The following is a 16,019-nucleotide window of genomic DNA, read 5'->3' as shown; positions in this document are numbered from 1 at the left end:
ATGGGACTTTATTCGTAGGTTTGCGTATGTGGAGCCCTGCAAAATCAGACAAACCTTTAAAAGTGCTAAATACCGATTTCATTAATACATATTGAGTAAAGCTAGTGAAAACAACATTAATTTCATTTTCAACTAAGACGAAATGCTGTCGTAAATGGCAATTTCGATATCTTTTTATATTAATTGAATAACAATAAACCACATTTTCTAGCAAATGAGTTTTTGAAAAATTTTCCGGAAGCTGGATGAAAATGACGTCTTTTGAAAACTTATTTCCATCAAATTTAACAAAGTACGTGTATCATAACTGTAACCTTAATAGAAAGAAGGTTGTTTTTTTTCACTTCAGACCAACTACGTTTCTCCTATCTGCACAAAGTGGTCCTACCGCTGTGTGTTACTACGCCTCCAAGGTTTAAAAAAATATTATTAAGAGAAAGAGTATACACGAAGAAAGGTTCACGAGGTTAGCATAATCTGCAGCCAACGTGCGACGCTGGATCCCTTGGCTAGTCTCTTGTGGTAATACCCATAAACTGCCTGTTTGTAACACAAAAACTATTCGCACTGAAGGGTGCACAAAATATAACGAAACAGCAAACACCATAATGTTTTAACAATTGGGCACATTAAACATATTTTTAATGATTCGTCGCCTGTTGAGTTTCTCATTTTGCTAAGGGAAAATATCATAGTACGGCGAAAAAATTGAAAAGATTAAAATTGAAGGTTATTCGGTGAGTTTTGAAAAACGTTTTTTGTCTATCCTCGCATTTTAAAGACAAATATATTTTTAGACTTTCTAATACTTTTTTTACTTTTCTATTCTAAGCTACATTGCATGGTACGGCTTTGTTCTGGCTTCCTGATTCCTCTCACAGCTTGCAGATAAGCTATTTGTCTTGTAGTTCCAGAGAGCCTGCAAAGCGCCGAAATTAGGAAGTAACATAGGTTTTTTTCAAAACTTACTTATCTTTTACTGAAAATATCGTGGTTGTTTTAGGTGAGTCATTGAATACTTCACACTTTGCAATTGGACACCGAAACATTTTAAATTAATTGAAAATTAAAAACTAAAAAATAATTTTTTTGTGAATGAAGGGGTCATTTTTTGAATTTACATTGCATGAGACAAAGTTTACCTGTATATACTCTGACTCAGTTTAAATTGGATCTAAGAATGATTTAAAATGGACGTAGGAAAGCAACTGAATTAATTGTAATAAAAAATTTTACCTAAAAAAACAAATTTTTATTGCTACTCATTGATAAATGAAAGACTAAAAGTTGTTTCACACGCATTTTTAATTTTAAACCATCCATTTCAAAGCATTATTATATATTTTATGTCACACGTGGGCAGGTAAACATACTCCCTTTCCTTTCAACGTAACGTGACCTCTGTTGAAGCTATGCGGTTCACAAGTTACAACTTCCTTTTCGATCGAATAAACAAAACATCTTCGTATCTGCAGTTTTTACTACAGAATCTTTTCTGCATATCTGCTTTGTACATATTTAAATAAAACATGTTTGTTAAAGAACTGAAGTTGGATTGATGTTTCAATACAAAATATTATGTATAATTTACAAAGGAAATGATTTCGAAATATTCAATTTTAATGGCTATCTGTTAATTCTGTTTATTATATGTAACAGAAAATCTGAACTTCCATCCGTTTTTTGTTTCACATAACTACCAGAACAACAAAGTCTGTAAGTAAGTCAATTCGTCGAATAATTCTCTTTTTTTAGGTTTAAAACGATTTATGCCTGCATTCTGTTTAGGGTTTAGGGTTTGCTTATGTAGATTCTAAATAAAAATTTGCCTCGTAAATTATAATAATGGTTTTCCATTTCTACGGCTATCCATTTTTAAATAAATTAAGAAATATGTCAAAAAGAAGACACAAAGATAATGTTGATACAACAAAGTTTTTAACACTGGGTGCCAGATAAGTAATACAAAAATAATTTTCGTTGTTAGTAGTAAAAATAAAAATAAAAAAATGTTTTAAATACTATGTGTTTTCACATTTGAAAATGTCATCTTGAAGGAGATCACTATATCCGTCAGTTGCATTTTTGATCATCATTTGAGCTGATGGAAATGCTGTCGGTGGAGTCTGCTCATTCTATTATCGCAACATATCACAAGAACTCTTCTTGACATTTTTGTTAATGCTGAAATACAATAAGGCTATATTGAATCTTTTCCAGGAGAATTTATTCTCTTTCTTCCTTTTATGTACTTGTCAAGAACGAAGTGTCGACATTCTTTTGAAGAAAGGTTCATTGTGGAACAGGTGTTATTAATGCCGCTCTTTCGTCTCGATTTGACACCGTTGTAGCACTTCGTTCCGACAGAGCAACTACGGAGTTACTTCTCCCTGATGGTACAGAGGTTTGTGAAATGCTTCGTAAAGGTCTAGGTGGACCACCAACAGCTGCAGATTGAGAGATGGTATTGACACGATCTTTGCGCCCCAATGTGCCACAAGGTGTTGTGGAGGTGGATCCAATTGCCGAGTCGCTATTGCCATCGAAGTTCACGTATAGATGGTCTTGATAAAATGACATATTTATAAATTCCTAAAAACAAACATTCAGTTAAATGAGATAATTAGAAAGTCTAAACTGTTTCATTCTTTTATACTTAATGTAAGCTTTTGACACTTAACTGTTGATTTTTTTGTCCTGCAAAACAAACAAAAAACTTACTTAGTTTAAACACTCACACAAAACAAAAGAAACCTCTACCATGGGAATTGAGTGCCGTGTGTTTTACAGCATAAATCTAAACCAGTCAATATCCCTTTGGTTGCAGAATTGCATCTGTGGTTTTACATTTGTTTATATTGTACCATTTTGTACTATTCACTGGCAATACAACCAGAATAGTCCGTTAACAAAACGTTATAAAACCTTACCGCGTCGTCACTTCGTTGAACTAATTCATAACACCGTTCAGAGATGTCGTTAAATGGCGGTCTTCTTCCTGGAGACACAGACCAACATTCCATCATCAAAGCATAGCTAGAAGAATGAAATTTAAAACTGATAAAATTTCTTAGATTCGATTTACCTTAACTAAGCTTAAAATATAACTACACATTACAGATATGATCATAGAAGTAGGCGATGATTCGTAAATCAAGTAAATTGACGTTTAACAAAGTCTGGCGTTCAAGAATATTTGCTCTGTCTAGGGCTTAACATTATAGGAAAAAAAACTATTGATGCTTGTGTGATCTTTATGGATCACATATTAAACGGTGGTAAAAATCAGTACTCACATTTCGGTTGAAGCATGCTTTGGTCTTGGCATTCTGTAACCGTCTTGTAAAAAGCCCACCACTTCATAGGAACTCATGCCTGGATATGGTGAAGCACCAAGCGTCACCAATTCCCATAACACTACACCAAATGACCAGCTAAAAAATAAAATTTAGTTTATCATTATAGCTACTATTACAGTCTTAATAAGTATCCTATGATAACGATATAGAAGCAATAACAAAAATAATTGCTGAAAACATGCATATATGTTCACATTCTGTCGCTTGTGTAATGCAATATTAATCTTCTCCAACAGAACTACCCGATGCTTGCCCAGTGCTTATTTTTAAAAGGTGCTAACCTCACCTCCCACCAGCAACTGGCTTAAAAGGAGACGGTGGAAATATATAGACAAGTAAATCGTTCTTGTGGTCAACATAGCAGGTTGGGTTAAATGAAATTCATGTACTAAAAACGGCCATGTCTTAGTTTAAATTGAAACAGATTTTAAGATTTAATATACCACATCACGTAGAATCTTAAGAAATTTTTGCTACCATTTTTGAACAAAAATAGAAATGCCGGGGTTCGCTAAAATATCTTGTACACGTTAGAAATATTCTCTTTGTTGTCAAGAAGGACACATTCTTATTTTACTCTCTCGCAAAATCAGAAAAAAGTATCAAATTCTTAAATTCAATCCATCCCACCTAGCCTATTTTGAAAGGAAGCGGTGAGAGGGTAACCTAAATGAGTATTCACTATACTATGTGTTGGACATTTGAAGGTAATGAAAACGTTTTTAGGCGACAACAAATAAAAAGCAGCCAATTTTTGCTTACACATCGCTCTTGGTGGTTGAAATTCCGTCTAATAACGATTCGATAGCCATCCACTTTATTGGAAACCGTCCACCCTGAAATCAGAATATTTTTTGTCTAATTTACTTCAACCTAAAGTTTCAAAAGGCGCAGAAGATAAAATATTATCTGGGAGTACTAGTATAGTATACATAGTTTTTGAAAATGTTTTATCCCCACAAATGCATTTTCTTTGACAATGCAGTTAGAAAAATAAAGATTATCATGCACCAGTCGAAACGTATGGATTCATAATTTTTAATTATCTTTGTTACCATGAAACTTGAGGAAAGAATTCTCTACAATCATGCTAGAAATATAATGAATTGCTTTTTGGTAATAACACTAACTTACAGCTGAACGTTTCAAGTAATGATCTTCTACATAGATGTCTCTTGCAAAGCCAAAATCACTAACTTTACAAATCAACTGATCGTCCACCAAAATATTGCGAGCAGCAAGATCTCGATGTATTACCTACAAAAAAATCTAGGGATTGTAATTCTTACCTTATTCTAATTAAACATTATAAAACACCCTTTTTGTGACTTGTACTATGTTCTTAAAATTTTCTTATTAGCTGCGATTTACAGTTAAGTTTTGTTTAAAGAATATTTGGACTACATTCTCGGATTTATAATTCTTTAAAACTGAGATGTGTTTTGCTTATCGGATGTTTACATAAGAGTATTGTGAATCCGATGTTATTTATGAAGACGTTATTTCTATATGTATACATCACAAAAATGTGCAGTACTTTTAGCAGCAGAACGCATTAAATAAGACTATACCTTCATAGTTGACAGATGTGCCATCCCTTTTGATACTTGCCATGCAAATGTGAGTAACATTTTAGAGGTGAGATCCGGAACTGCTCCGCCAAAGCTAGTCTTATAATACCTTTCGTAAATACCACGACTACTTCTTAAAAAACCTTGCAAGTCACCATTCGCACAATATTCCACAATTACATATAGTTGATCACATCGTGTACAGCAACCTAACAGTCCAACGACATTTGGATGTTCTGGTATTAGTTTTAATAATTGTAATTCTGCTAAAAGATCTTTCGTAGCTGCATCGTTAGTGGAATCTAAAATAAAATTGTTTTCATAAAAATAACTCAGCTAAAATTATTTATTCAGAATATCTCTATAATAATACCCGTCGTCTGTCTGTCTCTGCGCGGACCCCCGCTGAGTTAGAAAATGATGTTGCGGCAACACGAATATCAAATGCGACATATTTTTATCCACTTTGTTTCGACGGGTAAATTTAAAGGACGGGCGAACCCGTGGATTTTTCCACGGGCAACGACTAGTCTATATTATAATGCCCGTATACGTCTGTCCGTCCGCCCGTCTGTCTGTCTGTCACGCAAAATGGTAGCTTAGCTGCGACGGGCGAACCCGTGTATTTTTCCACGGGCTAACGACTAGTTGATATATAAACTTTAAATAACGCAAAATGCAAAGTATGATGAGAAAATTAAAACACGATTTAAATATCTTCCTGTTTCTTTCTTTCCATTGCTAGGGTCAGGTAAAAAACAAAGTTATCACAGTCTAAATGAAGAAATTAAGAAGTTATACGATTAAAGAAAAGATATACCACGAACTGTCTTCACCGCAACTGTTATTTGTCCAACGGATCCTTTAATTCCTTGTGCCAAACCTCTCATTACAACACCAAATGCACCAGCACCCAACACAGTTGTAATTGTTAATCTATCTTTTGGAAATTCCCACCGATCTGTGGTGCCAACCAGTGGTTCCATTTCCATTTGGCCTCCATCTGTAGCAGAATGATGCGTTGGTATCTATTATGAAATAGTGAGAGCAATGTATTCTATATATCCGCGAAAAGTCTTGCATTGAACTTGCCATAGTGCTTGGATGTTAAAGACTTAATGTTGAAACCACAAAAATAATCTCAATTAAAATATACCGGGGAGTTTGCCCATAATCAAAAGTTATTTAGACAATCTGACTGATGGGTAAATATCAATTTTAAAAATATTGGAAGGGTGTCAGGTGAAGCTTATTATGTTTGGTGGCTTCCCTACCCTCCCTCTTCGAAATATTGCATGACGAACTAAACAACAGCATTATAGCCAGTACTTACCATAGTCGCTCCAAAACTCAAACTCGGTTGGTTCACAACTTCTGCATCTTCTCTTTTATGCATTCTTCGAACGAATAAGCATATACACACCAAACCGATCACCAATGCTATTAATGTGCCACTGATAATGCCAATAATCGCAGGTGGACTAAACTTTTGAAAGAAATCTGCTGAATTCGCTGTCTCACCACCTGTGCGTAAAAACCATTGACAAATAGTTAAATACTAGCATGGAAATATTTAGTGTATGTAATTCTAATTTTCTAACAAAATAAAACGCTACTCTGTTACTCGTTTGTTTTTTCAATAAAATTGAATTAACGCAAATAAAAAAAAATCTCAGATGAAGGTTTAGTTTTGTAAATACTTTTAAAAAATAAAAATTTAAAAGAAATTATGTTGATTAAATTGCTAATTATATTTGATTTTATACATTTTCTTATCATTTTTAACACCATTTATTTGTCTGTTTAACAGTCGTGGTCATTTAACCGAGAACTTTTCATTTTTTTTTCTTTCTGTTTTTATTTTTGGTTCACTTAAAAGGGAGAAACTTAAGCGAGTCTGAAAAAATTGCTAAATCAAATAAAATAACTTCCGCGAATGATCACTTCAATTTTTTTCGCGAGAATTAAATTTAAAAACTACTATTTGTTCAAAGAGGCCTTAATAAAATGCTATCAACAATAAAAAAAACACATAATTTTAAATGGAATAAAAGAGTTGATTAACAAATAGTACACGAAAACTTGACAATAAGGATAAAAGTGATAGAAAGGAATTTTTTTATATTCGATATCAGAATTTCGAGAATATATGAAACGTGGTAAGAATTAACTTTCGCTAATATCCTATACAATATAATTTATATATAATATTTTTTTTGCTAAATCTCAAAATAGCGAAAGTTTCTTTCGCAAAACCTTTTTCTTTTAAAGCAACAACAACTTATTTTTACTTTGACAATAAATTTTAGCGCAAACATTTTCAAAAGGCGTTACAACACGAATTCTAAAATGGCAGTTAATTCCTTTACGTAAGCCATGTTGTTGTTTTAAACCCCTTATCCTGAAGCCCACAGTATCATAGGCCTGAAGTTGAAACACTTGTGCAAACACTAGTCCAAGGATTCGTATTTTACTTGCTCTTACAAAGTTTAGACTCGATAAAAATTATACAGGTAAAAAAGATATCTATAAAAATACCTGACAAATCTTTGAGAGGGGTTGTTGCTTTTTCGATTTTACTGTACTTGCTGTCCCCAATTTCATTTGTGGCTAACACTTTAAAATCATATGACGTGCCCGGCTCAAGATTAGTAATTGTGTATTCCGTTAATGATTTTGTTATTTGTAGTTTTGTCCATTTTTCTACGAATTTGCTGTTTCTGTATTTTATTGTGATAGAAGTGACGGGTTTGCCGCCATTGTCGCCGAGCCTCCACAGCAATGTTACCTTGCGTGTAAATTCTCCAATTTGCAGAATAAAAGGGGGTTCAGGTGGCGCTATAAAAGGAGAAAAAGGGAATTAATTTCATGTTGCTTGAATATATACCTAAATATGGTGCAACAAAAAAGGTAGCAAGACTGATACCACGTACCAAAACCTTCTAGCCTTATTTCTGTTTGACCTTCAGCAACTGTATTCTTTGCAACACATATGTACGAGTTCAGGTCGTATTTTTCCACTTGTTCGATTGTTAGACTTGACTCTCCCTCCTCTGTTATACTATTGTATATATTGTTAGAGGTTGAGTACTTTCCTGATGTTGCTGATGCGGCCAATACAATTAGGTCACCATCTCTTGAAAAAAATCTCCATGTAAACTCTATTGCTGGATATCCTTTAGCTTTACAATATATTTTTCCAGTATCATAGACGTTTATGTTGTAAGTACTGGTGCCTGTAAACATTGGAGGAGCTATGAAAAAAATACATTATCAGATCATTACATAAATCTTCAGACAAATGTTTCCTTGTAAATCGCCAAAAAGTCGGATTTTTTTATTGCTTGTTTATAACAAACTAGAATGAAAATAGCGACTTTTTTGTCGCTCAATAAGCCCGTAGTTTAGTCATATAATCTAGTCCTTATCTGGACTTTAGTAAACAAAAATCTGCTTATTTTATTTTTCTTTGAGATTAATTAAAACCTCCAGATATGTACTACAGTTGGTCTAAAGTTGCTCAACCATTTCATTGTTTTTTTGGCAATTAATTTTCGGTATACTTTAATTGTTATACAAAATACTTATTGATCGGGTGAGAGAATCCACTTAGATTCATAGCTGTTGCACATACTTCGTGAGTTGCTCTTTCTTGTATCCTTAGCATGAAATAATGGTTTGGCAACTATTTTTTAAGAACATATAACACCATAAGGAATTATAAACGCTTACATTGCATTCTTAATGTAACAAGTTTCGAAAGACTACCCCCAAGATTATTTGCTACACATTGATACTGCCCTACGTCCCTCTCTGATAGTTTAGTAAAAGTGATTTCTTTCTGACGAATGTAGTACATATGAGCTGTTTTATTTTCTTCACGGATGACAACATTTTTTGTGAAGTTTCCTTCTATTTTAGACCAGTTCACATCAAAAGGTGACAGCCCTTGAACGTTACATTGTATGGTAACTTTTTGACCTTTGGGCGCTGCAACCAGGTCATTATAGGTATTCATCCGTTTGGGTGGACCTAAAAATAAATAATGAAAGAACTATGTAATATTAACGTTCATAAGTATAAAAAAAAAAGGAAAAAATATATATATCGTAATCGTTTGTTCTCGAAATGTAATTTTCAAAAAATATTAGAACTTGCTTACTTCGCAAAAATTAGTTTTCGCGAAAAAAAAACTTCGTGTGAAATTCACATTTATTTTTTTGAATTTTTTTGCTTTTATTCAAAAAATTTGTAAATCGACATGTCTTAGATTACTGAAAACTGAATGAACCTTGCATGAAACATAAGTGCGCGTTTCTCAAAACCTCATATATAAAAATAACCAGGCCGACATTTGACCGTAGAACCACGTCCCCAGGGTCTTGTGACCCCTGAGCCGTTATTACGGAGTCAACAAGCCAAAATGCCCTGGGAACGAGGTTGGTATACATGGCTATATTTGGTGCCGTTTTTGTGTTAAAAATGTCTCGAACAGTTCAAATGGCTTTTTTATTAAAAAAAATACAACATTCTATGTAGCTAAAGCTTTGTCTTTAAAACATTTAGCAAGTGAATAAGTACGTAACGGGAAGTTTTAACGCCATCGGAAATTCCATCCTAACGGTTGGCTTTTCCTCCTCTCCGACTGTAACTATGTTACAATACCGTTATTTTTATTTAAAGGGGCTACAGAACGACGCAATTTCTGAAAAAATGTCTAAAACAAAACTGAAATGATTCGATTGATAATTTTGATTACTGCAGAGTTGTACATTGGACTTTACTTACTTATAACAATCACATCATATACTGCTGTTTCGGATACCCCTAACGTTTTTGATTTAAGATTGTAAAATATAAGATTGCATTCATAGTTGCCAGAGTCCCCAAGTCTTGCATTCCGTATATGTAATGAAGTTCCATTATATCTCGTGACCCGACCTGTAAAATTAGTAGCTATTGTTTCTTTTTGAGCAATGTCATAATCGTAAACCATAACTTTCCCTTCGCTGTATGCATTACTTGTCCAAGTAAATTTTGCAAATAGTCCATTTGTGTGATTTTGACATTTTAGGTAAATATTTTGATTCTCCGCAACCAGTATAGTACCATTATCTAAAAAAGCAGAAATAGCGTTAATTTATTCAAAAAATTAAAAGATATCGAATTTCTTAAGTCCATGTGCTTTTTTTTAACTGAGGGACTAATCTCATTGGTTTTAATCAATGAACTCTAGCACCTCCCATAGTCAGCAGGATTGTTTTAACGCAGATGCTTTTACAAGGACACTTGTTCATTCATATTTATTTCTTACAAGTAGGATGTATTGCATTCAGTAATAGTGAAATTCGAAAAACTTTACAAAAATTAGAAATCTGGTTTTGCTAAAGCCTGTTTTGCCAGATATTTTTATGTGTTTATCTGGTTACCTCATCAAAGTAAAACTTTGCTAAAGATGGTTACGTGTGAGCGACTAGTCGAACGGCAACCGTAGTCACACGGCACGTAGGACTACCACAAATTCTAAAAAACTAATATAACCTAAGTTTTTTCCTAAATTTAGCTGTTAACAAATATCCCGTTTCGCTTTTTGCATTGAAAGTGTTTTTACCTAAATCCCACATAGCTTATAAATTTGTTTATTATTGTTTCGTAATTATGACATCTTAATCTAGAATATCCAGTTTTCATTCTAAACAAAGCGGTTTACCTTCTGGGTTAGAAATTTTAAGATTTTCATATTTTTTTATTAAGAAATTAGTTAAACAACAAACCAAATTGAATTTACTTGGAAATTAAAGTACAAAAAGGATAAAGAGAGTGTTGCTGATCAATAAGGCGTAGCTACATCAACTTTACCATCTCTTAAATTTGAAAAATGCATAAATGAATGTTATGGAAATTGATATGGACAAAAAATGACACTGTAAACACAAAGACATATTGTGACCTGACACCAATGTTTTAGGCATGCGAACACGTACAGAAAATTATGTAAAAATTGATAATGAAGCTTTTTAATAAAATGTAACATTTAACATAACATTTCTAAGCGCCAGTCACCTGATGTTGCTAAAATAATTCCTTACCCGATAATGTATAAATGTGTAGTGAATTCGGTGAGGAATTATTAATTTAGATTTTTTTTTATCATGCCACGTATTTCGCTTTGCTTTTGACCTAATATGGGTAGGACTTGCCAACTTGGCAAAAATTAGTTCTCGTCAAAAAAAAATTTATTTTCAAAAAACTTTTCGCGAAAATATTCTCTTATTCCATTACAGTAGACGAGTCAACGGTAACACTTTTTATTAAAATCAACTTCAACAGCTGATATGATTCCAACAAACTACTTCAAAACGTCTTTCTTTTCATAGAAACACATGAATCAGCATGTCATCAAGTCAAAATTTTATACCTTCTATACTAAAGACTTTCTTCAGACTATTTTTTAGAAAGTTGATAGGAAAAAGAAAATAACTGGGAGTTGTTAAACGAATGGGTTTGAATAATATTATTTCATAACAACCTTATTATGAAGGGAACATACAAAATCTACAAGCCTTATAGAAATCATATCGCTAAAACGGAAAACATAATTCTCTAAAACTAGATCTTTTTTAATTTTTTTCAATGTTTTTCCCATACGTGAAGTTTTATTTACTAACTGAACTGTTCATAACTACAACATATTTTTGAAGCAACTACCTTCTTAATCCAAAACACAAAGTTCTTTGCGAGACTTTTTAGTAGCTACTTAAGTTTGCATAGCGATATGTTTTTGTGTGGGGAATCCAAGTTTTTAACCTGGTTATACCATTTAGGGGAAAATTTTGTCTAGGTTGCAGGTATATGAATTTCCCAAACTTCCTTATTTGTTGTCAATTTTTTGTCAAACAAACTTGGATGTTGGCCCTCCTACTACGTTGTGGGATCTGTAGTTTTTAAGTAGTAATCTGTCGTACGATAATAATGGACCCCAAAAGTTACTATTTTTTTCTTTTGATGAAACTGATACAGGCATATTATTTCCATTACTATTCTAACTCCCAACAGATCCAGGATATTTAAATGTATTTGATAAATCGATAGGTGAAGGTGGGGTTTAGCAAATGCTCTGCAATAAATGTATAAGCTAAAAAAAATTTTTTTTAAAATAAAAATTATGTCACATACAGTTCATCCGACAAAATTTAATCATAAAAAAGAGTTAAGCGAGGCAACAACACGTTTGCCTCGTTCATTCCAGTCTTTTATATTTGGATTTACAGTGCACATTAATGATGACTATAATTTGTTAGATTAACAAACTCGACATATCTTACCTAGTACTTTGCAATTTATTAATTTCGCCACGTGGGAATAACAAGTATATAATAACAAGATTGTTTTGACACTAAAATCTATACTTTGTAACCACATAACTGTTCGATAAAGTTTTATATTTTAATTTTCGATATGTTCACAAGAAATTATTCCTTCCAACTCCATATACGAATCTCTTTTTTCTATATTTAACAATATTTTGTCATAGTTCGTTAAAACTTTTCATTTCATTTGTAACTTCGGTAATTCTATTTTAATAAAACCAAATTACACTATATCAATACTTTTCTGTACTTTTTTAATGTTACCAAAAATTCCTTTCTTTAAAATCTGTATTAAAATCTTTGCCTGTTTCATCAATTTTTCGATTAACAGAGAGTCGTTTTCATTCGTCTAACACAACGAAAACTTCGGAGCCATTCAAAATAAACTGACCTTCCTTTTGTCTCTTTGTTATTATTTGTATAAATTAGGATATTTTTTCAACAGAAGTGTTTTTGCTTTATTATCTAAATATTTGACAAGTCATCAAACGCTCCTCATGACTGTGTTATCTTTTAGCATGGTGTTTCTTTTATTATAATTGTTAAACGTGATAAAAATGTACTCTAACGCAGAGTTAGAAACCAAAACTGCGGGAATGACGTTACTCTCTGGTTTTTAGCTTAATTCTAGTCCTTTGGTATAAGAAGCAGGTCGCACAGAACCATTTCATTGCAGGAGGCCTTTAACAACTATTACTGGACTCTTTGACAACTTCCTGACACAGTAGACTCCCAACAACTCGAATTCTTAAGAGGAATGGGAGAAATTGCCCGACCTAACAGAATTTTTAATTAAGCGGAGATCTCGGTAAGTGGGACATTTTGAAAACTTACAACTTATCGATGTCCATGAAACAAAAAACACTTAAAAAACCTCATGCGCGTAATCTGATATGACAAATCTTCTTCTTTAATATAGAAGCAACATAAATACCACATCGCAATGTAAAAATTCTTTTTTTCCTCAAAAAAACCCGATTCTTTCATTGACCCACACAATTTTTGACTAAGATGATACAGAAAACTCAAGGGAGATGGAAAATATGTCGAAATAGAAAAAGTCTGATCAGGGTACGAGTTAGTGAGAGTCTGTAAACTTTTTTAATATTCATTCTTTTATACTCAAAAGCAGTGTTTAGGTACCATCCTTATATAATCGCGATTTGCCTAGAACGCCCTCACTTACTTGAGACCAAAAATTATTATAGCCGAACAAATTTAATACCTTGATTGTAGTGATGTTATAATTTGTATTGTTTTGTTTTTAGGGTTTTTTTCTTATGCTTGAAACATATCAAGTATTTATTTATTTATTTACCAGAAACTTTGCCCTTAAAAAAATACTTTTATGACGTAAACAAATGAATTTTAGCAAAATATACTTGAACTTTAAAAAGTTTTTGCTAAATTTCTGTTTCATACTACCAGCTTTGTCAAGCTACACACATGGAATAGTTATCTTCTTAAAAATAATACCTATGTAATTTTTGTGGTAGCGAACTTCTAAATTAGCTGTCTTGTCTCAGCAAATTTTGACTATTATTATAGATCAACCTCTCTCCCTCTGTTTCCAAAGCTCCTGGTGAAAGCATGACATTAAACAACGGAACAAATAAAGTTAACACAGTTATCGCAGAATACTTCTAAATAGTGAACACAAACGTGTTAAAATTGTGAAGTGGTTGCCATAATTTTTGGAAATGTATATATACGCATGTGCAATAGGTGCGTGCAGGTTAGTAACGCTTTGAATCCGTTGAGCACGCACGGGTTGAAACTTTTGAATTGAGTTGTTTTTGTTTTATTACTGTACAATTCTCTTCGTATAAGTAATAAAAACCTCAAAGATTTAAAGAATTTTTTTACGTTATTTAAAATTCAGTTGTGAAGATTTTGAAAGTCTGAAGCACATAACTTTTATATTATATTATGTAAGCACATAATTTAAATAATAAAAAATACTAATTCATTTTTTAAATCAGAGGTAGTATTTGCTTGAGATATTTGCTTTTTCAAAAGGTGTCAAACTTAAACTGTTCGCGCGATACCTCCATTTTCCGCTCTTTCTGTCAAAAATGAAATTTTATGAGACGACTGGAACCAAATTGAGCTCTGGTCTAGAATACGATTGCAGTAAGCTAGGAAGTCCAAGATAAGGGTTGTAGGCCAAAATTTTATGTCAATTTAGGTGCGGTGTCATCACATGTTAACAATTCAGAAAGTTACTGCATCTTAAAATTATCCTTCAACCTTTATTTTGAAGTTAATCTTTCATATCCACACGTTTTTTTCATAAAAATCAGACTCTTTTGTTTCTGCCTCGTGAAGAGATTCTTAAATAACTGTTTAAAAAATGAAGTGATACTTCAGTTATGAAGGTTATCAACCTCATTCCCAGCGTCTCGTGGTCCCAGTCAACACTATCAAATTCATTAAAAAGGCAAGATACCCTGGGAAAGCGGTTGAACAGTTATAGAATGTGATGTCGTTGAATATATGGCGAAAAAAGGGCTAACTTATAAGAAGGTATCGAGGTATACAACAACCAGAATATTATATTGCTCTAAAAACTTCAGTTTTGTCATGATAATTTGATATTCTATCTGAATATCCTTATTTGAAGAGCATAGAACCATTATAAATTTTTGGATGACGTAATAATTATTATAATTTATGAAATTCGGGAAAGGTGTATTATTCTTCATATTTCGGAAATCGAAACTTGGTTATTCTTTACAAACAATGTAAACACAACCCTGGGAATGCATAAATCTTTGCTGACGTCATAAGCCTTTTGTTTACATACAATTATTTATATAACCACGACAGAACGGAAGACGTTGGCCTTAATCGCATACAGTCTACGTCAGAGGTTTGTGTGCACAAAACTGTCATGGTTTAAAAAGTACACTGTTTAAAAATATGATGCGAATTCTTTGAAAGATGTCATCTTTTATGTCGTGTCATTTAGCACTATATATTTTGTATACGAAGCAACTAAAAACATGCAGAAATTAGGTTATGAAGGGTTATGAAGTTCCTTGTATTTTTCTCAGTATAAAGGCTGATTTGTGCGTTAAATTATACCATAACAAAACTTGAGCTCCAAAATTGACATTTTATGAAAAGGCTTATACCGTATGTAAACGTCAGAATTTGTAAAAAAATATTTGAATTGATGCTTTGTATTTACTGACAGTTCTTTTCCTTCTTGACTCTTAAATTTATCTTAATCTACTCACAGAAACTACAAGAGATGCAAAAATAACTCAATGTAATAATGAGCAGGAAAAGCAGTATGACTGAATGCAAAAATGTATGTCGAAAAAAGGCAAGTGATTACTGTTATTAAGACGGTTCATACCAAGTAAGAATTTAAAGTTTAATCTATCACTAAGTGACAAACTGAACTTGGTATCAGATTCAGATATTACCAACATGTTATGTGCGAAATACAGATAGATATTGTTTCTTATTCATATGCGCACTGTAATACATAAAGTACATAATGTCAATTATCTGATATGTTTTTTAGGCATTTGATTGATAGCCATTTTACCTCAAATCTGGTTTTCGTAGGAGTTGTAAATAAGCTACCAACGTTTCAATTGATCTCCTTTTTAAAGAAACTAGTCGATGGCCCGTGGAAATATCCACGGGTTCGCCCGTCTTTTTTATACCGCATTAAGCACGTCTCACTACTGGAGGTACCATTTTGC

General features: G+C 32.7%; 1 protein-coding gene across 1 annotated transcript; it reads right to left on the bottom strand.

Moving 5' to 3' along the window:
* Window positions 1-1,916: 1,916 nt before the first annotated feature.
* LOC130622215 (fibroblast growth factor receptor 4-like) lies at window positions 1,917-12,739 on the bottom strand. The gene is made up of 13 exons (XM_057437650.1): window positions 12,256-12,739; window positions 9,719-10,045; window positions 8,663-8,962; window positions 7,864-8,184; window positions 7,469-7,768; window positions 6,264-6,454; window positions 5,751-5,958; window positions 4,931-5,232; window positions 4,494-4,616; window positions 4,122-4,195; window positions 3,297-3,434; window positions 2,931-3,036; window positions 1,917-2,592 (listed from the first exon to the last, which is right to left on the bottom strand). Exons 1-13 carry the CDS (start codon window positions 12,350-12,352, stop codon window positions 2,293-2,295), a joined length of 2,787 nt encoding a protein of 928 aa, XP_057293633.1. The 5' UTR covers window positions 12,353-12,739; the 3' UTR covers window positions 1,917-2,292.
* Window positions 12,740-16,019: the final 3,280 nt, after the last annotated feature.

The sequence above is a fragment of the Hydractinia symbiolongicarpus genome, chromosome 12 (assembly GCF_029227915.1).
Source record: "Hydractinia symbiolongicarpus strain clone_291-10 chromosome 12, HSymV2.1, whole genome shotgun sequence".
Classification (NCBI taxonomy): Eukaryota; Metazoa; Cnidaria; class Hydrozoa; order Anthoathecata; family Hydractiniidae; genus Hydractinia; species Hydractinia symbiolongicarpus.
Note: the sequence above shows the minus strand (reverse complement) of the source record. Positions and strands in the feature narration are given on the sequence as shown.

Excerpts from the sequence above, each read along its gene's own strand:
- LOC130622215 (XM_057437650.1), bottom strand. The coding sequence starts at position 12,352 with ATGTGGTTACAAAGTATAGATTTTAGTGTCAAAACAATCTTGTTATTA. Across the intron at positions 7,769-7,863 it reads AATAAGGCTAGAAGGTTTTG|CGCCACCTGAACCCCCTTTT; the intron begins GTACGTGGTATC and ends CTCCTTTTATAG. Across the intron at positions 4,617-4,930 it reads CACATCTGTCAACTATGAAG|GTAATACATCGAGATCTTGC; the intron begins GTATAGTCTTAT and ends ATTTTTTTGTAG.